Source organism: Telmatherina bonti (genome assembly GCF_933228915.1).
Source record: "Telmatherina bonti genome assembly, chromosome: 6".
Lineage (NCBI taxonomy): Eukaryota > Metazoa > Chordata > Actinopteri > Atheriniformes > Telmatherinidae > Telmatherina > Telmatherina bonti.
The window spans coordinates 10,940,694-10,965,480 of NC_136624.1; the positions used below are offsets into that span (position 1 = coordinate 10,940,694).

The 24,787-nt window shown below is 41.9% G+C and overlaps 2 protein-coding genes across 2 annotated transcripts in view; both read left to right on the forward strand.

Annotated features, from left to right (window-relative positions):
• Positions 1–5,398: 5,398 nt before the first annotated feature.
• Positions 5,399–14,375, forward strand: LOC306757660 (Krueppel-like factor 15; the record flags this gene model as incomplete). The annotated part of the gene is made up of 2 exons (XM_079242780.1): positions 5,399–5,962; positions 14,207–14,375. The coding sequence occupies exons 1-2, from the start codon at positions 5,418–5,420 to the stop codon at positions 14,373–14,375; spliced, it is 714 nt and encodes a 237-aa protein (XP_079098906.1). The 5' UTR covers positions 5,399–5,417.
• The window catches only part of aldh1l1 (aldehyde dehydrogenase 1 family, member L1), a 140,871-nt gene continuing 121,941 nt past the window's right edge, over positions 5,858–24,787 (forward strand). The window contains exon 1 of the mRNA XM_079242778.1: positions 5,858–5,875. The gene's annotated coding sequence lies outside the window, so the exon portion shown is untranslated. The remainder of the gene's footprint in view (positions 5,876–24,787) is intronic.

Consider the following 24,787-nt stretch of genomic DNA (forward strand, 5'->3'; position numbering starts at 1 on the left):
ATAACTTTGCTCAAGATCCTGTGGAATAAATAATAATAAATAAATTGAATTAATAATAAAAAATAATTAAATAAATAATAAAATAAAAATGCCCCCCACCCCAAATTTTGATTGTTGTTACATGTTTGTTATATAAAGAAAAGAAAATAGACTTTTCTTCCCAACCTTTGGCCTTAAAGGGATAAATATGTCCATTTTATCAGATCCACCTTCAGGTAAGAGGCTGGAACAGCTTTTTCCTTTGGAACTGCATTAATTCTTTAATTCAATTGAATCAAGCTTTATTTCTAAGAACCACTTCACAATAATGTCATCTCAGACGCATCAACACAAGCCAACTCATAATAAAGTTTTAACTTGACTTGACCTCATCCTGGGCATGCATGAGGCGACAGTGGGAAGGAAAAAGCTCCATTTTAACAGGAAGGACAAACCCGGCTCAGGGAGTGCAGCCATCTGCCTCGACTGGTTGGAGTGGAGAGGACAGGAAAGAGAAACCAACATGCACTGCAACATTTATCCAGTAAGACCTGCAGAAAGAGGATAGATACATTAATTTAGACAAATCTGTCATTTCTACACTGAAAATAAGGAGCAGAGAGATGAAAAGAAAGTGATCCGTCCATCATGGGACTTCTCTCAACCATCTAAGACTATGGCAACATAATTAATGAATGGCTAGACCCTCCTCCCAACTATAAGATATATTAAAAAGTAAAGTCTGAAGCTTGATTTTAAAGGTAGGGAGGGAGTCTGCCTCCCGAACCCACAGTGGGAACTGGTTCCATAAGAGAGGAGCCTGATAGCCGAACGCTCTTCCTCCCATCATACTCTGGAAACGACTAGTAGACCTGCAGTCTGAGAGCGAAGTGCTCTATTTGGAATATATGGAACTATGAGATCTTTTATGTACAATGGAGCTTGGTCATGGAGAGCTTTATATGTGAGGAGAAGAATTTTAAACTCTATCCTGGGAGCCAGTGTAGAGAGGCGAAAACTGGAGGAATAGGATCTGTCCCACTGGTTCTCATCAGAACCCTGGCGGCAGCGTTTTGGATCAGCTGGAGACTTTTCAGGGCATATTTGGGACAACCCGTAAATAGGGAATTGCAATAATCCAATCTTGAAGTAACAAAGACATGGGTTAGTTTTTCTGCAGCACTGTGTCAGGATGTCTCTAATTTTTGCAATATTACACAGGTGGAAGAAGGTGGTTCTATAAACCTGTTTTAAATGCGAGCTGAAGGACAAGAATAACTCTAAATTCCCTCACTGTTGTACTAGAAGCCAAATTAATGTCATCCAGATTAATTACATAGCTCGACAGTGTTGTCCTGAGTTTATCAGGTCCAACCTCGATCTTGTCTGAATTTAAAAGGAGATGTCTTTGTTGGAAACATTCTTGACAGATTTTACTCCATATTGACATGAAGCCTCACACAGTTGCTGCAGATTTATTAACGTTACATCACTCTGCAAGCAGCTAGTGCTGCTTTGTGATCCAAGTCAGGATGGATCCATGTTTTCATGATGAATCCAGCAGATTCTGATTCAACCTTCTGAATGTGGAGCTGAAACGGAGACTCGTCAGACCAGTTTCTCCATCTTCTATTGTCCAGTTCTGGTGGGTCTGTGTGAATTGTGGCCTCAGTTTCCTGTTCTGAGCTGACAGGAGGGGCACCCAGTGTGGTCTTCTGCTGCTGGAGACCATCTGCTTCAAGGTTGGACATGTTGTGTGCTAAGAGATGATATTCTGCATATCTTGGTTGGAACCAGTGCTTGTCTGACTTCCTGTTGTCTTTCTATCATCTCCAACCAGTCTGTTCATTCTCCTCTGACATCAACCAGACATTTTGGTCCAGACAAACTGCTGCTTGCTGGTTATTTTCTCTGTTTCACACCATTCAGCTGAACAAGTAGTCTGGATCATCTTTACATGATTTATTGCTTTGCGGTGGATCCGAGGCATTGGTTGATTGGATATCTGTGTTAAGTTGACGAGATAGCATGGGGGTTGTTAGGTCTATTTTACGAGTTTAGAGCCAACCCAAAAAGTTTTCAGCACCCTAAAAGAATTCATATGATTATGGGTCTGGTGATGGTTTGAGGTGTGTAGAAGTAATTTCTGCATCACAGCAAAGTGAAGTTTCTCACCTGGAGTCAGGTAATCATTGTTGAATGATGTTCTGTACATAAGCCTCAGCCTCAGTTTTATATATATATATATATATATATATATATGTATATTAGGGGTGTGACGATATGCTTTTGTCCCGATTCGATTAAATTTTTTGGGAGCCGATTCGATTTAAATTGGTCATGTATCCGTCCTTCATGTCCAACACATCTTTATGTCTAAATAACATTACAGTAACTGCAGATCGCTACAACAACTGATATTCAATGCTGCTTTCAACTCAAAGAGCTGAGCTGATAGAAGTAACTTTGTACGTCATCTCCCGAGGGCTAAGCCCCCCCCTGTCTTTATCCTCCAGGCGTCCCTGACAGGTGGACTTGATAAAGTAAATCTAACCACTGAAGGCAGGTGCTGAAATGCTCCACTAGGCTACATTCCTGAATCCTCCTGACCCACTTCTGTTAAATCCCCTCTGCTGTTATTTTTCATGATAACAAACAAGCTCTGTGTTCTGTGCCCCACATGTTGGTCCACGCGGCGGAACCCGAGCGCCAGACCCGCCTCCAGCTCCGCCGCAGCCGACCAATGAGGCGGCAGAGCGGGGACGAGCCTTCAGCGGGAGCCTCTTACTTTCCACTACAGCCAGGCTGGAAGGCTGCAGTCATGTGACAGTCATATAGTAGAACTCCGTCAGCACAGAGACCAGACTGAGCTGCTGCTGCTGCTGCTGCTGCTGCTGCATGGAGAGTCTGAAGGGCAAAGCCCGCATTGCCACGCTGCCTCGCCTCACGCAGCGAGTCACCCTGACCCACGCCGCGCTCTTCCACTCGGATTCTGTCCTCTTCCGCCAGACGAGGTAAGATAGAGCCTGTTCTCTGCGAGGTTGTGTATCTGGCTCTGCTGGCTACCATATGCTGCTGCAGACTGCACGAAAACATGTTTACGTTGAACGCGGAGACGCGCGTGCACCCATGCGCGGAGACGCGCGTGCACCCATGCGTGGGGATCGGTGGGGTTAGGATGGCACACAGACCTAGATTACAGATGATTTTCTGATTTGAAATGTTAGTGTTTGATCATATTCTGAGCATCTGGTTAGAAGTTTGCGTTGTTTTTTTTTGGCCTGAAAAAGCCTAGTGCGCGCGCATCCTGTTACATCAACAGAAAGATTCATCCTCTACTTGTTTTTTGTTACAAATGAAAAATCTTCTTAAAGTTTTTTTTTTTTTTTTTTTTTAAATAAAATATTTCTGGGTTATGCTGAAAACAACGTGCTTCATCCCGCAGCAGGACCATCAGAACCAGCAGCAGCTCTGTAGGTTCTGTCCTGTAAACAAGCCGAGCAGGTGATACAGTCCAAGACCCACGCGCAGCCAAAGGAGCGCGCGCGCTGCTCCCGATCGCCCCGCTGGTTTTTTTTTTTTCTTTTTTTTTTCCTCATAATGTTTTTTCCTCCATGAGGCCTGGGTTTACTGTCGGCCAGTAGACCAAGCAGGGGCCCCTGGAAAGGGACGGAGGGAGGGGGAAGTATGACCGAAGCTCCCTGTTCCAAGAAAATAACCTATTTATGAAGACAAGAGGACATTAAAGCTGTGATGGATGGAGCCACAGTGCAAACTATGAAAGACTGTAACACTACAGCATTTCAGAAAGATCAACTCTGTTTGTGCTAAAAATCTTTTTATATTTACATTACATTCCTATTTAACTAGTCGTGTATATATATATATATATATATATATATATATATATATATATATATATATATATATATATATATATATATATATATATATATATATGTGTATATGTATAATGTGTATATATGTGTATATATATGTGTATATATGTGTATATATATGTGTATATATAATTACTTAGAGGTAGGGAAGTTTTTGTTTGTATAGCATCTTTCAAGTACAAGACAAAAAGGTAAACAGGTTTGCATCATTGCTGTGATTCATCGGTTGCTTATGTCACAAATATCCGGAACTGATGAACGATTCAGGAGCCAGTGATTGATCAGATCTTTTCATGAAAGAAAATAGAAACATCTGTCAGGTGATTCATGGTGCCATGTTTTCTGTTTGGATTTATGCCATTGACTTGATCACTGAGTCCATGTATGGCTGAACTTTCAGTAGTTACAGCTTGTAGCTACAATCCTTGACACATGACTGGGGCCACAGTTAGGCATTAGCTTCAGGCAGTTGTTACCAACATTGGGTTTTTCATGTGCAGAAGGGTTTTTTGTGGAATTGGAAATGTTTAACAGTTTTTTCTTCCTGGTGTCTGTTTATTCCTGTTCAGACACCATATCCTGGCTGGTGACCTTGGATTGCTTCCTGGATGATAACGTTTTCCACATCAGGTGTTTCAGCAGAGTGGGAACTGTGGCCTTGGTGACTTTTATTTCGTCTAACTTCCCACCTGCAAGGAATTGTTGCAAATCCCTCTAAATAGACACTGAGGCGGACAGCAAGTGGCGGTTTGGCAGGAGCCAGGGATGGTGGATAACTCCCCACTCGGTGAGGAGACTTTCCTTCCATACAGGGGCTCTCCACAGACCCTCCAGCTGTCTGATATGATCACAGACCTGGGCTGCTACCAGGTGATGCCATCGCCGTTTTCAGAAGATGACCTGAGTGAGTCCTCCAGCCCTCGTTCCTGCTACAGCCCTGATTCCCAGGTGCTCAGCTCCAGCTATGGCAGCAGCTCTAGTGCTGAGAGCCAGGACAGCATCCTGGACCACCTGTTGTCCCAGGCCTCCTTAGAAGGTGCTGGTGGAGGGTCTGCAGGATCTGAGGCACCAGTACCATTATCCAATTTCATGTGGGACTCACAAAGAGATGAGCCCGACAAACATGAGAGCATAAAGGAGGAAAATTTTGACTTTCTTACCTGGTACCATGTGGAGACCGAGGAACAACTTGGGAGTTCATTCCAGCCTACTCTAGAAGAAATAGAAGAATTCCTGGAGGAGAATATGGAGATGGTGACGATGAAGCATGAGGGTTGCCCAGACATTGGGCCAGAGGAGGGTTTCGGTCTGGAGGTTGGTCTGGAGTGGTGCAGGGAGGCCTCTCCTGAGCCTAAACTCAAACCAGAAGCTAAGTACTCCGACCAAACTGTTCCCACCACCAGCGCTTCCAATCTGGCCAACGCTGCTTCTGGTGACACCAAGACAGTCTCAGCTAACCACGCGCATGAATCCAATGCAGGAGCCAAGAAAGCACCAACCAACAGACCTTCATCAGCAGATGGAGCGAACGCCAATGGGATGCCGGTCATCGTACAGATCCAGCCCCTCCAGGTGAAGCAGGAGCCCTCGGTAGCACCGCTTACCCCAGCAACCCAATCCCAACAGCCTTCTGCAGCTTCAGACATCAAAATCACGCAGTTGCTGGTCAACATCCAAGGCCAGACCTTTGCCCTGGTCCCCCACATCTTACCCTCCCCCAGCCTCAACGTCTCCTCCAAGTTTGTACGCATCGCTCCGGTCCCCATCGCAGCCAAACCTCTTGGGCTCGGAGACGGCCCGGCCGGCCAGGGATCGGGGTTTCTCGTTGGAGCCCAGAAGTTCCAGAAGAATCCGGTGGCGGATCTTATAAAAATGCACAAATGCACTTTTCCTGGCTGCGCCAAGATGTACACGAAGAGCAGCCACCTGAAGGCGCACCTGAGGAGGCACACGGGGGAGAAGCCGTTCGCCTGCAACTGGCAGGGCTGCGGATGGAGGTGGGTGTTTGCACTCACACATACCAGCTGTCAGCCTCAGCAATCACCTCACACACTTTATATCTGCACCTCTGTGGTTGCACACTTGTTGTTGTTGGAGTTTATGACTGTTATCGCAGCAGAGCCTCACTGGCATGTATAACTGGTTATATAAAGCCTGAGTAAAGGTTTGTTTGAGTTGACAGAGCAGAGCAGTAACAAAGACTGAGCTTGTGTCTGATGTGGAATGACTGGAGAAGGAGGGTGACTTGAAGTCATCCTGTTTGCATTAATCCTTGCAGCTGAGGAGCTTTTGTTGGCTGTTGTGCTGCCTGATGAGAGGTGGCGGCACCACAAACGGCTTTTGCTTGCACAATCGCGCCTTGACAGGCAGTGATATATCTGGGATGGGCCAGGAAAGCTGGGGTGTCTGTTTTCCTGGATGTAAACTGAAACTGGGACAGAGCATGTGGGTCGGAGTCACATGGGCACAACTCGGGCACCTCCTGTTGAAACCCAGCAGCTGTGTATCTGGGCATTATGAGTGTGTGTTGTTGTGTGTGCTAAGTATAAAACAGAGCGGTATGGAGCCTGCAGATGTCTTCATCTAAGTTCAGCATCTTGTTCCGTATCCCAGTCTGGCTTTTTCAGCTGGTTTTTTTCAGGTCAGCTGATGTTAAATTTAACATTATTCAGCTCTTTTGGACTTTCATTCTTTCATTCATCATCCTAACCGCTGAGTCCAGTGAAGGGACGCGGGGGAAGCTGGAGCCTATCCCAGCAGCGAAAGGCAGCTCGCCAGTCCATCGCAGGGCCTTTTGGACTTTCATTTCAGATTATTCAACACAACATGCTGTTAACTATTAAAAGTCCATGCCACCTTTTGCTTGTTTTACATTTTCTTTATTTCCATTGATTTAGCAGCATAAAGTCAGACCAAAACATCAAAACACAATTTATTAGTGTAGAAATAACACACAGATCGACAGGGAGCAAGCCTTTTCTCATCCACATATCATCCTCTCAAGTCTTGGCTTTTAGATGAAAAATATATGTTAAAACAAACACACAACATAAACTATTTAATTATTTACACTTTCTTCCAGCTGTTTTTTCTATTTATGTTACAATGTACCTACTGTCCTCATAAAACCAATTCCACCTCAAATAGGTTTTATTTTTGCTCCGTTGTGCATCAAAAACATCCTCTTGGTTTTATTCCAGACATTTTCAGGCACATTAAACTTTGTAAATCTTTGGCTGCTCCTGATTGGACAATTCCATTAATTTAAGCTTTCTGATTGGTGGAAAGTTTGACAGGAAGTGGCTTCATTATCATTTCTAGGCCAAATTAGAGGTTTCTTAGCAACATAGTATTGATACCCATTTTTTTCTTTAACATGATCACTGCGGATACTGTGTAGAGTCTCTGACTAAACTCTGCATGTTGTGGCTGGATTGTAAACCTCCTGCATGGGATGTAAATGCCTGGAAAATTTAGATCAGCTAAAGGGTAAACAAGACATAACGTTTCCAATCAGTTACACACTGCTGCTTCAGTAAAACTGTGGACATGACGACGAGGGCGCTGGAGATCTTTTATGAATGAAGCAACTTTATTTACACAACTATTTATACAACTGAGCACTATTGCAGACACAGTCATCTCAGTCCAGTTTACATGATCCACATTAGTCCAGCGCTCATACAAACTAATTCATAAGAATGATTACGTTACTAAGGAAACCAACGGATTGGATCAAATCCTCTCCTCCACCCTGAGCTGCACAAGGAGACGGAGGAGAGGAAATCCTCCATCAAAACCAGAACCAGGAACGCTGTTCCAGCCTTAGCTTAATGTGCCTACACAACATTTTCATTTCAGCATTAAAAACAAAATCTTTCCTTCATTCATAGAAAGTGTAGAGTTTGGATCAAAAAGTAAGGGTTGTAATTTAATAACGGCATGATAATCATCAAAAATCTTGCTTCAAACTTTTGGTTTGTTGGCGTCTCTATTGATCGACTGACCAGTGAACAGATTAATGCCGAAGTGTTGGTGTGTGTGTGTGTGATTCAAAGCTGCAGGGATCATAGACATACGTCTCATAAAGTGACTGCTTGTTATGTATTCAGTGCTCTGCAGTTACCTGTGTAATTCTGCTGCGTTCAGATCCAGATTTAATTTTTTGCTGAATTTGACGTAACACAGTTCATTCATCCATTATTGCTAAGTCCAATGAAGGGTTGTGGGGAAGCTGGAGCCTATCCCTGAAAGGCGGGGTACACCCTGGACAGCTCGCCGATCCATTGCAAGGCTACACAGGAACAACCACTCACGCTCACACTCACTCCTAGGGGCAATTTAGAGTAACCAATCAACCTAACATGCATGTCTTTGGACGGTGGGAGGAAGCCGAAGTATCTGGAGAGAATATTCAAACTCCACACAAACTCCACTGTCCGAGCCTTGCCCCAGCTGAGGATTGAACCAGTAACCTTCCTGCTGTGAGGCCACCGTGCAGCCACGTAACACAGTTAAACTTTCTGTAACCCAGCACCGCTGCTGTTGGTCCATCCCAACATAAAAGGCCCAACACAAAATGGTTTTGCTTCAAATCTGTTGTGTTTCTGCTCTTTTTTTTTTTTTTTTTTTTTTTGTCTTGTTGGTTTGGTTAAAAGTTGCAGGACTTACTTTGCTAGAACGTTGAGGAAAAATGCTGACAGTGCAGATAGGAAATGGTATTTACAGCACGAACTGTCAAAAACTTCCCCAACCTGGAAAGTTATGCAATCCAGCCTTGCAGCGATCAGTCTTCAGTTTTACCGTTCAGTCTCTGAACAATTGGTGTCGTGACTTAAAAGCAGCTCATTGTGGACTCTGTCCTGGAAATCAGCCACCGGCATTGTTTTGTTCTGGTAATGCTGCATATGTGTGTCCTGAGAGATGAAGAGAGCTGCAGAAATTCGTGCAGTTTAATCCAGGCAGCGCGTTCCAGCTAACAAAGAGCTCTTGTCTGTATACAAAAGGCAGGATCTGGTTTGGCTGAAACTGTATGTGTGTGTGTGTGTGTGTGAGAGAGGGACTGTGTAAATGAAATCCACACAGTATGATAGTGTAAATGTGGGGCTACCCAATGGGAAAAACAGAAGTTAGTAAAAGAAATAGTTAAGGAAGCAGCCGATAATGTCAGGAAATGTGAGATGGATCAGCAAAGCACACATATATAAATCCACCAAAAGGAAGTTTGGGAAAGACCTGATGGAGGACACGTTCCTCTGATGGGAAGTACTGATTGGCTGAAATCAGTGGCTTGGTGGAAATGGAGACTTTCAGCAAAATCAGAATTATGAACAAAAAATGTGTTTAACTGATATCACCTGTTTAAACAGGTAGAAAAACTAAAGCTTCTTTACTTCCAGCGACTGTTTTTCTGATGCTGATTGAAGAGCAGAGAAAGGTCCACTTGGGTTTTGCACACAGTCCTTTCGAAGGGAGCAGCAGTGAGGAAGTGGAGCGAACAAAGAGCCAGAACTGAATAGTTACCATGACTGTGGGTCAGGAACGTCCAAGCTACCTCTCTGCAAGAGAAGAGCAGAGTCCGGCGTGCAGAATGATGTTCGCAGGAAGAATCAGCACACAGATACACGGATTCAGTCATCAGCGACGCAAACCAAGTCAGGAATCGTGTCAGAAATTATGTCAGGATTTATGTCAGGAATTACGTCTAGAATCGTTTCAGGATTCATGTCAGGATTTGTATCAGTGATTGTGTCAGAAACTGTATCGGGAACTGTGTCAGGAATTGTGTCAGGAACTGTGTCGGGCGTTCGTTAGAAATAACTCGAGGGATTTTTTCCAAAATGTCTGACTGTAAGTTTATGAGGAAAACGAAGAAATTTAATCTGCACAAACCGAGTTCTTATAGTTCAGAAGAAGCTTCAGTTGTTCTCTTCTAGTCATTGATAATTGAGTGAATTTTCTCCCATCTGTCTAGTAATGAACAGTTTCTCCCTCATCAGACTAAACTGCAGTTTGGTCTGAAGTTTGCTTCATGGAGGCCTGAAAAACCGAACCAATCATTAACAACATTTCGGAAGTCTTCTGGGGGTTTCCACACGAGGGGAATACTTAACTTCCACTCAGACTCACAGTGGATGCAGAGCAGGCCTGTCTTTCAGGGCCACAGGAGAAAAACTACACTCTACATGCTTTTCATTCTGACCTGCTCATCCAGCCGACACTGGTCTGGACTGAAATCAGAGTTTCCAGTCTTGTTATTATATCTGCATAAATCAGCCGTTTGCTTCACTGCTGGCCTCTCTGGGCTCATTGCTGTCCAGACTTGAGTTGGTTCTGTTCATCTGCAGAGTCCTCCAGTTAAACCAGTGAACTCTTTTTAATATATGCAATGAAAATGCATCGCACACCTGTCACCAGACATGCAGCTTACAGAATCCCAGGAGAGTCCCTGTTCCCGTCTCCGGTCAGGCAAAAAGACAATGTTAAACCAGGACCGGTGTCCTGCAGGCTTTCCAAGTGTCCCTGCTGCAACACACCTGATTCAAATCAATGTCAGCAGACATGTGCAGAGCTTGTCGTGTGTGTTTCAGCGGGGACACTAAGAAAACCTGCAGGACACCGGACCTGGAGGACCAGGATGGAGAAAAGCTGCTCTATGCTGAACAAAGTTTTGTTTTGTGTGACTTGATTAGAAGTATCCTTCGTGTTTCAGCAACGCTCGTCATGATTGAACTGATGAGCTGTTCTGACCCTGCAGCAGCGTTTCTGTAACGCTGAAGCACACACACACACACACACACACACACACACACACTGCTTGGAAATCTGCTGCTTAATTACGGGGTTCTGTTGAATCGATTCATCATCTTGTCACCTCTGCAAAGCAACATCTGGGCTGCAGAACCCGGCTGGTTACAGTCCGTTTCAAAGAACTGGGTTGCTGGGAAGAAGCCGTGGAGCCATAATCCCTGCAGCTTCATCGTTTTTTTTCCTCACATGCAAATTCTGCTGTAATTCTGCGCTTGGCCAAATAAGTTCCAGGCAAGTGATTTACGGTATAAACACATGACGCCTTCTCGCCCGCGACACATAATTATGTTTTCAGTTCTGTGCGGTTGGAGAGAGACGCTGGGAAAAACAGGAAGTTGACAGGAGAACATGGAGCAGTGGGAAAATCTGGTTTGATCCTGTTGCATTTGGAGCTGAGAAATGTCATCACACACACGGTGTTGCTTACACTCCGGATGAATGCCAGAACCGTAGTGAGCTTGAGACGATCCTTTTTCTCATCAAAGAACAAATTATAGATTAAATAAGCACAAAGAAGTTCATTATGAATTTCCTCCACAGAGATGAAGACATTAGCTACGGTTACATGGTGTTTATTAATTCGGAATTAAATCATTCGGAATTAACGTATTCTCCTACGAGTTTACATGAAAATAATAATTCCGAATGAACGTTTACATGAAACATGTCCTCACTTAATTCCTCTTTAGAGCGGCGGGTTGGGAAGGGTTCTGATTGGACAGAGGGTGCACGTGACGTATGACGTATACCGGAAATAAACAAAGATGGCTCCCTGATTCTCGTCTTTTCAGTCGTAACCTATAAAAACTACATAATAACTACCAGTTTTGCTGCTATTTTTATTATAAATGTGAAGTAGCAGCTCAACACGAGCATACTACTTCACTTTCTGCAGCAACTGAGAAGAAGAAAGATAGACCACCGAACACAGGAGGCAAAACAACGCGCGTCATCGGGACAGGACAAGGTAAAGAACATGCTCAGAACGACCAGAATTAACTTAGAGTGGAATGAAGGTTTACATGACAGAGGAATTAAATAGTTTGGGATACGAATAAACCAGCCACTTACATCGGGATAAAGTTTAATTCTGAATAGAAATTAGCATTAGGACTTAAGGGTTTACATGGTCATTTTTTCATCAGTTTAAAGCGGAATTAACTTTTATTCGGAATTAAACAGGAATTAAAACTCCTATGTAAACACACGGATAGTTTATATATCTGTTCGTAAACTCAAAGGTTTTCTTTTTGGTTCATTTAAATACAATGTTACTTACATGCAGAAGTTCAGTATTTTAACCCCTGTCAACATCCAGATGTGAGGGGAAAGTATTGGCATGAAACAAACACACAACACAAACTATTTACATAATTTACACTGTTCCTTTCAGCCGTTTCTTGCTATTTAGACATTTATGCTACAATACTCAAAAAAGCAACTCCAACTTGGCTGAGCTTTGGCGCCACCATGCATCAAGAACATCTTCCAGCCACAGAGGACCATTGTTTTTGTTCTTTTCAAACATTAAACTTTCTGATCTTAAGCTGCTTCTGAATGGACATTATTGTCAATTTAAGCTCTGATTGGTGGAAAGTTTGACATGCGGCTTCATTGATAGGTCAAAATAGAGGTTTCTTAGTAGCATAGTAGGGATCGTGATCTTTTACGTCTTGAAAATGTAATAAGTAATGGTGTTGTCATGGCTGACTGTGGATTTACCGTATAGAGCCTCTGAATAAACTCTGCATGGTGTTCGTGGACTGTAAACCTCCTGGATGGGATATAAATGCCTGGAAAATGTCCACAGATCACCCAAAGGGTCATTTACCCACTACTGTTCTGGAGAAAATGTTGATATAAAGTCTTTCAGTTTTAAGGGTGAAACTTTATGTACGTTAAATATTCTGTTCAATCAAAACTTCTCCTGGAAGCAGTCAGTGGATGGAAAAAGTGTTAGCCATAAAAACCCAACATTGCACGTGTAGGTCTCCGTTCAGCAGCAATAATAATCATTCTTAATGACAAACCGAAATATTTCCATCCGGTGGGCCGACCGCGTGTCTCCTGTCTGCCGAAACATCGACTCCTTACACAAGCCAGATCAGGAGAAGCATTTTATATGATAAGTAAAAAGTTTAACAAAAGAAGAAGAAAAAAAAAAAAAAAGGTAACTTTGCACATTTAGAGTTGGTCACTGAGTTTAGAGGCTGAGAAAACGTTTAGTGAAGAACCTCCACCTGCAGAGAATCTGACATCTCTCAGCATGTCAAGCTAAACCAGCTGAAACTGGTTTTATTTCAGGATTAAATCCTCACCTTCCTTTCAGGTTGAAAACAAACTGGTGGCTGCTTCTTTTATGACGCTGGAGGCGTCTGAGGAATGGCTAAATATAGCAGCGACATGCTAAGTTTTTAGCTGAAGTCTTCATTGTAATCGGTGTACCAGGATTTGGTGCACAGACAAACGTTTTACAGTTAAATGAGCAATTTTTTTTAACTACCCACTAATTCTTTATGTAATTAATGGATCGGATATAACTCATTAACAACCCCCCCCCCCCGTCTTGGACTGGCGGCCTGTCAGGGTGTACCTGCTTCTCACCCAGTAATTGCTGGAATAAACTCCAGCTGCCCCGCAACCCTTAACTGGGACAACTGGTTAAGAAAATGAATGGATGGGTTTAATGTATTTAGGATAAATAATAATTGATTTAATACAATTACTTTGTAATGTTTTCCTTATCATTTGCCAAATTCATCTTGTGGGCCGGATTGGACCCTCTGGTGGGTCGGTTTTGGGCCCTGGGGCGGTTCTTTAGGTCAGAACAGAGATGCTGTTCTAAAAGATGCTGGGACTGAAGGAGCTGGTTTGTAAAGTTACCTTAACTTTATGGAGTGTTGATGAACATGTTTTAGATTTCTAAGTACTTCTTAGCTTTGATGGTGTTTTAGTGTTTCTTTGTGTTTTTTTTTTTTTTTTTTTTGCTTTTCTCGTAATAACAGAAAAAAAAATTAATCTCAAGTTTTTCCTGGTTAAATACGATGTAAAATAAGGAAAACATCAACTCGACAGGAGGAAGCTCATCATCCTTCATCATAATGTCTTCAATGATGGATGGATAATAGGGGGTGGGAAAATCAAATCAAAAAATCGAAAATCTGGATTTTTTGCTTCACTTTTTCTTTTTTCAAATAAAATAAAAATCCATTGTAAGTTTTTTGTCATTTTTATTGTTTTTATTGATTTTTTTTACTCGTCTTCTTGGCCATTATAGCAGCAGGATGATGGTCTGGCCACTGTGTTGTTTTTTTCCTTATTGACATCAAGAAAAATGACGAGCAAAGAAAAACTTTTATACATATTTATTGTTTTTAATCTACAAATATCAGCAATATCGAAGAATTGTGAGAGTGGTAATTTAAATAGATTCGGCACCCAAATAATTAGGAATTGAATCGGGACAAAAGCATATTGTCACAGCTCTAATGGATAACCTCTCTTCTTCTTCCTTTCAGGTTTTCTCGCTCTGATGAACTGTCCCGTCACAGGCGATCCCATTCGGGGGTCAAACCCTACCAATGTCCCGTATGTGAGAAGAAGTTCGCCCGCAGCGATCACCTGTCTAAACACATTAAAGTCCACCGTTTCCCACGGAGCAGCCGGACAGTTCGCTCTGCAAACTGACACTCCTCTGTGGCTACTGGGATTACTTGGATCACTGGGAATGCTGGGATCAACCTCTTGGGGGCAAGGTGTAAGCATACAATGTGCCAACAAGCAGCTGGTGAGGATTTCGGAGTGGAAACCTGCCTTGCTCCTCGCCTGATTGTTGTAATTTATTGTGAACCAACACGGTGAACGTCCTGCTGATAATCAGCCGAAGGATCGCTGCTGTTGGTGGTGCTCTGGCATCTTGTTCTCCTTCTGTTTGTTCTGTTCTTATCGCCTGCCTCAGCAGAAAATAAGATAAGCCTATTTTCATCCAGTCTGGATTATGTGATACCTTAGATAATAGGCTTTTATGTCCAATCTGCCTGAAAAACAACAAATGCCTTTTATCTTCCTGAAAGCTGCCACCGTCTTGGACATTCCACATCTTATGCAATCTTCAGGAAGTCAAACTGACCTTAATATGGATTCCCATTACCTACTACTGGAGTAGTAGTGTTCTTACACAGAGGTTTCCGTTATGGATTTGTCCTTGCTTTTGCTGCCTTGTGCCACGGTTCATTGACAGAGACGGTGGATGCCATTGATGCGCAGAGCTGTTGAACTCTCATGAACTAAGCTACTGATTGCAAAACGAAACAAGGGAATTCATGCAATAAGCTACCAAGACTCATCTCACATGTGTCTGAATCTTTGTGAACTTGTGTGGATGGACGGAGGAGGATGATGGAGCGACGCAGGAAACACAGAAGTGAAACACTTGAAGGTGAATTTTAAATCGGTCTTCTGATCAGTGTTAAATGTTTTTCTGGTCTTTTTTTTTTTTTTTTTTTGATATAACATTTGTTTAAGTCAGAAGTTTTCAAAGTTATAAGGTTGAGAGGGAGCTCAGCTTATGCGGGTCAGGAAATCTTTGCAGAAGTTTTCAGAAATGTTCCCAATGTGCTCGAAAAGCTGATCAAGTCCCGCAGGAATCAGCTTGTTCCTGCTTTTTCCTGACAGGGATAGTTAGTCATCTTGGCTCGAAACGTCTGGGAAGAATTCAGCTCAACTAAATGTTATGAGAGGGCAGGTGTACGCACAGAAACGTGCTGCTTTCAACTGAAGTAACGAGACGAACGATTAAAAGCTTCAGTTTTTTACTAATAAGATCAATTTTTTAAATGAATAAGATTAATTTTAATTCATAATGAAATTATTTTGTTCATTTTTCTATAGAATAATTCCTATAAAACCGCAGCGTTTTCCACAACAACCACATTGAGGGCGACAAGATAACGAATTCCTGCTGCGCACCGTGAGGATTCAGCCTCTAACTGTAGTGGCACGTTAAAAAGATGCGTCTAAATGAGCAGAAAAGTGCCGCTGTAGCAGCCAAAAACAGGTCTGTACGTTGAGTTGTGGGCCCAAAAACAGACTGACAAGAGCTGGCAGAATGTTTAAACTCACACTGTGGGTTTTAAGTTACTTTGCTTTTTAAACAGATTATTGCTTTGAAGAAACAATCCTTGGTTTCTTCTTTCGATATGCAGCTCAATCATTGAATTTTTTGCTATTTTCTGAGAAAGAATCCAGCGGTGAGTTGCATCGAGGCCCATGCAGCACTTTGTAAAGCTTAAAGTGCTTCAGTCTGTTTTTGTTTTCACTGATTGATCGAAAGGAAAATGGTATTTTTCTGATTGAACTGATTGGAAATGATGCTGTGACATCGTCTCATGTTAACGGCTGGATCCTGAATCCAAACCACATCATATGACAGAATTTGTGACATCAGCAGACATTGAACATAAAGGGCATGTTTACATCAGCCATTTTGATCCAAATCCGAGTCAGTTTGATCAGAAAGTCCGCTTAGTTTTGGGGAATGTGAATGACTAAATTAGTTCTGATTCGGACCAAAGAAGCAGACTTGGTCCGCCTACAAACGCAGGTCTCGGCCCGTTTCAAGCAAATCAACTACAGGAAGCGGACTACAAATGAAGTGACTTCCTGCATTTAACGTAGCATTTCATTGTGGGTAAATACCATAGACTGTATATAAAAAGATGGATGGAGTCACCATGAGATCACCCGTAGGTTTCTGAAGAGCTGAATTTGAAGCTCGGTGAGCGTTTCCTACCATCGCCATCTTGGCAGGGGCATGCGTGTCGTCTCGCCTGGAAAATACATATATGGGCAAAGAGGTGGAGCTAAGAAGGGAGCTGTGAGCGTCATGGTGGATGATTGACATCAAACGAACTCAAAGCTGCCTGTAGCTAAGAGCTATTCGAGCCAACAAGGAGCTAACAGGAGCTAACCAGCTAACGGAGGTAAACGGGCGAAAGCTAAGTCACGTTGTTAACCAGCTAAAAACCGCAGCTGTTCTACGTTCTTCTTACTTGCGGGGGGAGATCAGATACCTGTCAAAAGGACACAACCCTAAATATACCTAATTTTGAGATTAAATTACTTTAAATGGGTGAGTTAGAAAAAAAATTCACTCCCCCCACAGTTGTCATGAAGTAAACATGTTTATTTCTGCTGTGAATTTGGTCTTTTTAACATGGGAGTCGATGAAGATTTGCTCTGTTTTGGAACCCCTAGTGGATGAGGGGGGGAATTGTAATTTGTGGCACTTCTGCATAGGCTTCACTTTTAACCGCAGATTGCTTCTTGTTAAATACATAGCAATCGCGTGAAGGGTCCTCCGCCTCGTCTGTTGTTCATACTGCGCCCGCTGTTGCATTGTGTTTCTGCATAATACTTGCATAAGACAAAATAAAAAAAACCCACAAAACAGCGGTAGTTTCGTCTCCATGTTTAACTCGCAACAGAGTTTTCTTCTTCAAGCAGGTCTTGTTCTCTCTTTTGCTAAATACTAGTGCAGCGCCACCTTTGGCGAGAATGGGAATATATTATTCTAATTATTTGGCTCGTTAGACCAAACGCAGCGTGAACACGATCTCACTCGCCATGCTTACACCCCACTACAACTGAACCGAGTCCCCAATCGGACCCGAGTATAGCGGTCTATCCTGATATGAATGCACCCAATGTTGCATCCAGATCAAAGTTGGGGTTTTCGTAGTTTGGTCCTCCTGCAGCTGAGCGCAGGGCCGAGAACTTCTCATGGAACTTTATATATCTTGTTATTTTGGGAAACAGAGCGGTTTTTAAAGGTTTTATCCAGTGAATGCCTCCATACTTCCTGTCTCACACTTTGAAAACCTCTGAATGAAGTATGTGTCCCTGCTGGATGGTTTTCACGCCTTACTGTACAACACATCCTCACCAGGGAGCAAAACTGACCTGGAAGTCATGCTTTTGGTGTCATACCCCACGGACTGAATGTCTCAACCTGCTTTTATGATCTAAACTGTTGTTTTACTGACGACAAATCTGCCTCAGCTTTGTGCATTTTGTTCCTGGAAACGCCCACCGGACCTGGCAGTAATGTCATGTTGAGGTGGTGCAAACTACATACACACCATGGTGCTGGACTACCAGGAGGATGAGCTTCCCACACTTATCTTGTGAGTCAGTTTAACACTTCGTCATTGCTCTCGGACGCATCAGATGCCACATTGTAAATATGTAGAGGTATGACTGACCCGTGCGTGTTTCAGCCATATAAAGCAATATCAGGTGAAGGTACTAGACATTGTACATCATTCCTTTCATTCAATTTTTGAATTTTTAATGCTTGTGTGAGCACAGGTGTTTGCATCCTATGAATGTATGTAAATATGCACAAGTTTAGATTGCTGAATCCAGAAAACACACAAACACAGACAATTAGGATACATGTATCTTCCAATGTATTGATGCTTGTGAAGATTTCTGGTGGAAACCATGTTTCAGTACATATAAATATATATATATATTTTCTTTGTTCTTATTCAAGATGCATTTACAAATAAAATGGAAAACAATCATCTTGTCTCTTGTATGTTTGTGTGTTTAGAGCTTGCAGACTAATTACAGAACTCAGTTGATCCAATTTTGATCCAACAGACTTTAAAATACCGATACTATAAAAATACTGAAATACCAAAATTATAAAAGATTTCCTTCAAGTGTATCTATCCATTACTACAATTATCTATCTATCTATCTATCTATCTATCTATATATATATATACACACACACAAACACACACAATATCAGGTCCACCTTTAAGTACCGGGTCAGACCTCCTTATCCCTCAGCACTGCAGTAATTCTCGATGTCATTCAACAAGGTGTTGGAAACATTCCTCAGAGGTTTTGCTCCATGTTGACATGAAGCATCACACAGTTGCTGCACATCATGATGAGAATCTCCCGTTCCACCACATCCCAAAGCTGCTCTGTTGGATGTAGATCTGGTGACTGTGGAGGCCGTTGGAGGACAGTGAACTCATCATCATGGTGGAGATGATGTGAGCTTTGTGACATGATGCATCATCCTGCTGGAAGGTTCCATCAGAAGATACTACACTGTGCTCATAAAGGGATGGACATGGTCAGCAGCAACACTTAGGTAGGCTGTGCTGGTTAAACCATTGATCTAATGCAGGATGGATCTATGCTTTCATGATTCACAGATTCTGATCCTACCATCTGAATCGAGGAGGCAGACTCCCTCCACTCTTTTTAGATTGAGCTGAAAACCTTCCTTTTTCATGATTCTTATAGTTAGGATATGAGCATCTCCTGAGTTGGAGTCTGCATGTACGGGACCCAATTTTTTCAGGTTATACTCTTTGCTCTTATAGTTATGGGTAGTCTAGCCATCTATTACTTATGTAGCAACGGGGACGTCACCTGATGCACTGAGAAGTACCTTGCTCCATTTTTCTAATGTATAAATATATGACAATATTGCCGTCTCTAACTTATTTCTCCTTTTTTCCGCAGGTCTTCCTGAATAAGTGCAGTTGTACATGTTGATCTGTCTTTCCTGTCTTCTCCTCCCCAACCAGTCGAGGCAGATGGCTGCCCTCCCTGAGCCGAGTTCTGCCGGAGGTTTTCTTCCTGTTAAAGGGGATTTTTCTCCTTCCCACTGTCGCCGCGTGCAGCTCAGGATGGAGGATTGAATCGAAGTCATGATTCGATGGAACCCGTTGGTTTCTATTATAGGATATGTATGAACTGGCTTGAAATGATGTGTATGTAAAGTGCCCTGTGACAACGTTTGTGTGAAGTAGAGCTATACAAATAAAGCTGAATTGAATTGAGTGTGGAGCTGAACAGGAGACTCCCCAGACCAGCAAAATTTTCTCCATCTTCTATTGTCCAGTTCTGGTGAGTCTGTGTGAATTGTGGCCTCAGTTTCCTGTTCTTAGCTGACAGGAGGGAACCCGGTGTGGTCTTCTTCTGCTGGAGACCATCTGCTTTAAGGTTGGACGTATTGTGTTGAGACATGATATTCTGCATATCTTGGTTGAAACCAGTGCTTATTTGAGTTCTTGTTGTTTTCTATCATTTCCAACCAGTCTGTCCAGTGTCCTCTGACATCAACCAGACATTTTGTTCCAGACAACTGCTGCTTGCTGGATATTTTCTCTGTTTCACCATTCAGCTGAGCAAGTAGTCTTGACCATGTTTACATGATTTAATGCTTTGCTGTGCTGCCAAGGGATTGGCTGATTGGATTTTTTGGGACGTTTTCTCTCTTTCAGACCATCTCTAGGATTTACAGTAGAATATCTACTTGCAGCATGTGTGATTGAATAGCATTCCATGTGGAAATGTTCTTTCACTTATGAGGACAGATATTAGTTTTACTGTTTGTTTGTTTTGTTTTTTTTAAGTTTTTCCAAACGCTTATGTGATCACCAATCTCCACCATTCAGGGTTCTTTTCTGACCACATGTCTTCCTGGAAGACCATGGTTCCCCACTCTCCTTCCAGTCTTTAATAATGCATTGGACAGTTCTTAACCCAGTTTTAGTAAATATGTTTTCTCTACATGATGCCAATGACGTGATCCGTCTCAAACAGAATAACATCATTTCCACAACCACACAATTTTTTTTAAGAAATAAGAAACTACTTGTTGCATCAATTGCGGTAAAATAACTTGTTGCAGCTGAAAGATAATCGCTCTTGTAGGAAACACCCAATAGGATAAGGAACTATTTGTTAAGTTAAATCAAGGAGGCCAGGTAGTGTAAACGTACAATGTTTGCCGAAAGTATCTCCTACAGTAACTCAGGCACACTAGTCTTCCTCAGGGAAACACATTTCCTGTTAGACAGGAAGTAGTGAAACAATGGGCGACTAACGCTCCTGCCTTTTTATCTGAACACAATGCCTTTGAATGCAATGCTGCATAATGCACTTAAGTTTATGGAGAATGTAGATCCTTCCACGACCCAACGTTAAATAAGAACAAAAGTAAACTCTCTTTCAATGTAACTACAATGACACTGATAAAAACTTTTATAGGTTTACTTAGAGTTGATGTTTCAGGAATTATGAGTGCAAAACACAAACAAATCCAAACAACTATAAAGGCTTGTTCATATGTTAATATGAGCATACATTTAAGAAACTGCATAACTATCCAAACCCAATTAATCATTCACAAGATAGATTCATTCTGAGCCATGGAGGCTCCAGTCCAGGAGGACCTGTAGAATCCACTGCAACATCTTACTATCAGATGTCACAAGTCAGAAAATGGTTCATGAATCTAATCTACAAAGAAAAAAAAGACAGAAAGTGAAGGAAAAATAATAAAAGAAAAATAACATTCCCAGAAATTGGGGTTAGTTAGCTTCTAGCTAATCATGCTTAGCTAGCAGCTAACTTCTGTTTATTTATTCTCGAGCTTTTAAACTCGAGAAGAACCACCATCTCTACCTTTAAATCAGACTTTAAACCATTGTTTTTCACACCTTCCTTAGATAACTTGTAGTTAAGCTCATCAAAATGACCGTCCTTCCTGGTTCTGGTTCAGTTGGAAGTTTTCCTTCCTGGTTCTGGTTCAGAAGGATGTTTTCTTTCCTGATTCTGGCTGTTATGGAGGTTTATCCTTTCTGGTTCTGGTTTACCTGGAGGTTTTCCTACCACTGTCTGCTCATGAGGTTCACATGAAGGATTGAATCAAAGAGCAGATTTGATGCAATCCATTAGTTTTTCTTACCAAGCTACTCATTTTTATGAACATAGCAAAATGGACTAATGTAGATGGTTTTGTTTTAATTGGATTATAATTAGGCCACTATTAATTGTTTTGGGTTCATAAAAGTACCTTCAGAAGACTTCATGTAAGAAGATTGATTAAAGAAGACAGGGCAGAGGGGAAACATTCAATAGCAGCACTTGTCTTAGTTTCTGTGGCTCTAAACTGAAATATTTACCTGATATTTCATAGACACTTTGCTAAGCTCTTCTTGGAAAGGTACAATGAAGCCCTGGTTGTCTTAAATCACTTTTTTTTTGTGACATATCATGTGCCATTATGTAGGACGTCTTGTGCCCACACACATCCAACTCATGCATTGCCCAAAAATCAGCTTGTTTTCATTATCAACAAGCCTTTGCACATTTCTTTATTTGAAGTTTTTGTTGGTGCCATCAGGCAGTCTGGAGGGACTCAGACCACATCTGTGGACCATTACAGATACAGCCCCATGTGTGTTTGATGCATGCACAACTCTACAACTTCCTTCTAATGACTGCTGAGATTATTTGCTCCCGGTGCACCGTCTATGAATGCACTTTGTGTTTTACTTCAGTAATATGTGGGAGGAAATGATTTACGGTCCAGATAAATGGCTAATTTTATGACTGCTATCATAAATGTGTTAATCTGGGAAACTTTTAAAACTGCATGAATGACTTGTAGCCAGTAAATATTAAACTATTACTGCAATAAAGTGCATTTTGATTGTTGATCATTTTCATAGTAGATGAACAAGGTTGTATAAACATTTACTTTTTCTTCAGTCAACTAAGCTCAGATTTGGCCTCTTTCTATGAACAAGAACATGACATTTATAGTCATTTATTTTCATGTCACTAAAACTGAAAACTGAGAACATCCAATGATTCAGTGACTTGTTGAATCACTTTTGGCAGGGGTAACTATAATGTTTACTCACAGTACTACAGAGGATTTTGGACCCATTAATTGCTTGAGTCCATTGAGATTTTCTTAAAACAAGCTCTCTGAAGGTGCCACTGCCGTATTTTAGTCAGTTTGAGAGCTGAACGTTAACTGGAACGTGTAAGCACCTTGATTCTTTTCTTGTTCAGCCATTCTGTTGTCGATCTCCTGCTGTGTTTAGGGTCGTTCTGGTGCATGAGATGCTTCCAGCCAAGCTTCAGTTGTCAGACAGACGGACTCACGTCTGACTCGTGAACACTTTGGCATCCAGAGGAGTTTTGTGGTCCATTCACTAACTGCAGTGTGTCCAGGTTATATGGGCAGAACAAGCCCACATCATCATCCCGCCAACACCGTGCTGTGTGCGGACATGCAGCGTTTGCTTTTTTTACCAAACATCTCCACTTTGGTCTGGTCTGTCTACAGGACATCGTTCCAGACGTCTTGTGGTTTGATAGGATGCAGCTTTGCTAAGGGATAGCTGTGCTGCCATGCTCTATGTAGAAAGAATTCTTTCTCCTGCAAACCATCCAAACCATCCATACTTGTTTAGTCTTTTCCTAACTGGGCCATCTGCGACTTTAACATTGTGGCACTGGGGGAAAGGGCAATTTGCTAGATCCTAAACTATGGATTAGCCAGTTTTGACCTTATAAATCAGATGTGAGATATTTGCTGGTTTTTCTCAGTGTGGATGTAGAAGTCTGTACAACCTCAACAACGCTGCCTTTAAGGAGGTGTCAGCTTCATAAGATTTAATATCATTCAAACAGAAATTTGAATGAATTAGATCAAAAGTTATCAACATAACAGTGGCGTCTCTAATCCTACTTCCACTAACTTCCCTATCAGTGTTGCCAGTTTATCAGCTTTTTTCTTCTGTTGCCCAGTTTTCAGACCTAGCAGCTCTATTTAGTAAAAAAAAAAAAAAAAAAGGTGTTTTGTGACAAATCTAGTGATTTAGAGTTCAGTGTTTTAGAATCTATCCTGTGACAGACTAGAAACCAGTATAAATATGTTAAAAGTGGTGTGATCTCTTAGCAGCAGCATCTGGATGACCTGCAGATGTTTAATGTTCTTCTTAGGAAGTCCTGTATAAAGACCATCCCAGTAATCCTGTCCATTGTTGAGCAACACTAAATCTTCTGTCTCCTACTGTGTGTTTGCATTATTTAACCCTACAAAGAAAATAATAATCTGACATTCATGTTTCACAACAAAACAATCCAGAGTCGCTGGTTGCAGCTCGTCTGACTGTACGGTGTTTTTGGTGTTGAAATCTAGGCTTCCTGTGTGGTGTCAGGAGAGAAAAAGGCCTCTTGCAGCAAAGCATGCTGCATAAGAAACTAAACAGATACCGTCTCAGAGGACAGACAGTTGCTAAAGCAGAGATTGCATGTCTCGGTAGGGGAGGCCTGACTGTAAAAAAAGACAGAATAAGGAGGAGAAAGTTAAAGAGAAAGAGAGTAAGAGAAGATAGAATGAGGCCAAGGGTGAGATTTACTCAGACTTTGGGACTGAAATGTATTCTAATGGTAAGTTTCTTCCTTAGGGTTGTTGCTGCCCAGTTGCAGAGATAACAGAGCATCTGGAAGACATGAACTGATAAACCTGTTGCTTAGCACAGGATGCAGAACATCAATGAGATGAAGAGAGCGTAAACCATTTATCTATGCTGTCCACATTGGGACAGAGGAGTTTTGAGAAAGGTGTCAAGCCGTCCATCTTAAACAGAAAAAGCTTTTAACAGAGCAGGTGGACCCAGGTATGACTTACCATCACCTGTAGTGCAGCTCTGACAGCAATTCACACATTGAGACCAAAACAGTTTTTCATGTGAAGAGTGAGAAAATGACACCATGTGACCTTAACCCATAAAAACCCAGCGTGACGTATATGATACAGTTTCTAAGACTTTTGGCAACATTTATGGTACAAACTTTGTTTAAAATCCTCAGAAACACGGTAGAAAACCAAAATCATGTTATAATACACGATAAAAGCTTTGACATATCACATGGTAATAATGGTAAATATCTCGACAAAATGAATTTATTTATTTATTTTACATTAAAGGAACAAATAAAGACCTTGTTTAAAAAAAAAGGGACTTATCTGATAATCTTTTCATGAGTTGGGTCTTTTTGGGTTAACCAACATTAGGATGTTCCTGTAGCGGTGACAAGCAGCAACTTCCAACCAACTGGTTAGAATCAGAGAAACATTCTGGACGAGAGGTGAGATGTCTCCAAAAGCCACGATATAGAAGTCCAGTTGATTTTATTCAAGTTGTTACGGTTACTGTGACCTGGTTGACTGACCTGACCTGACTGAACTCCACACCAACACA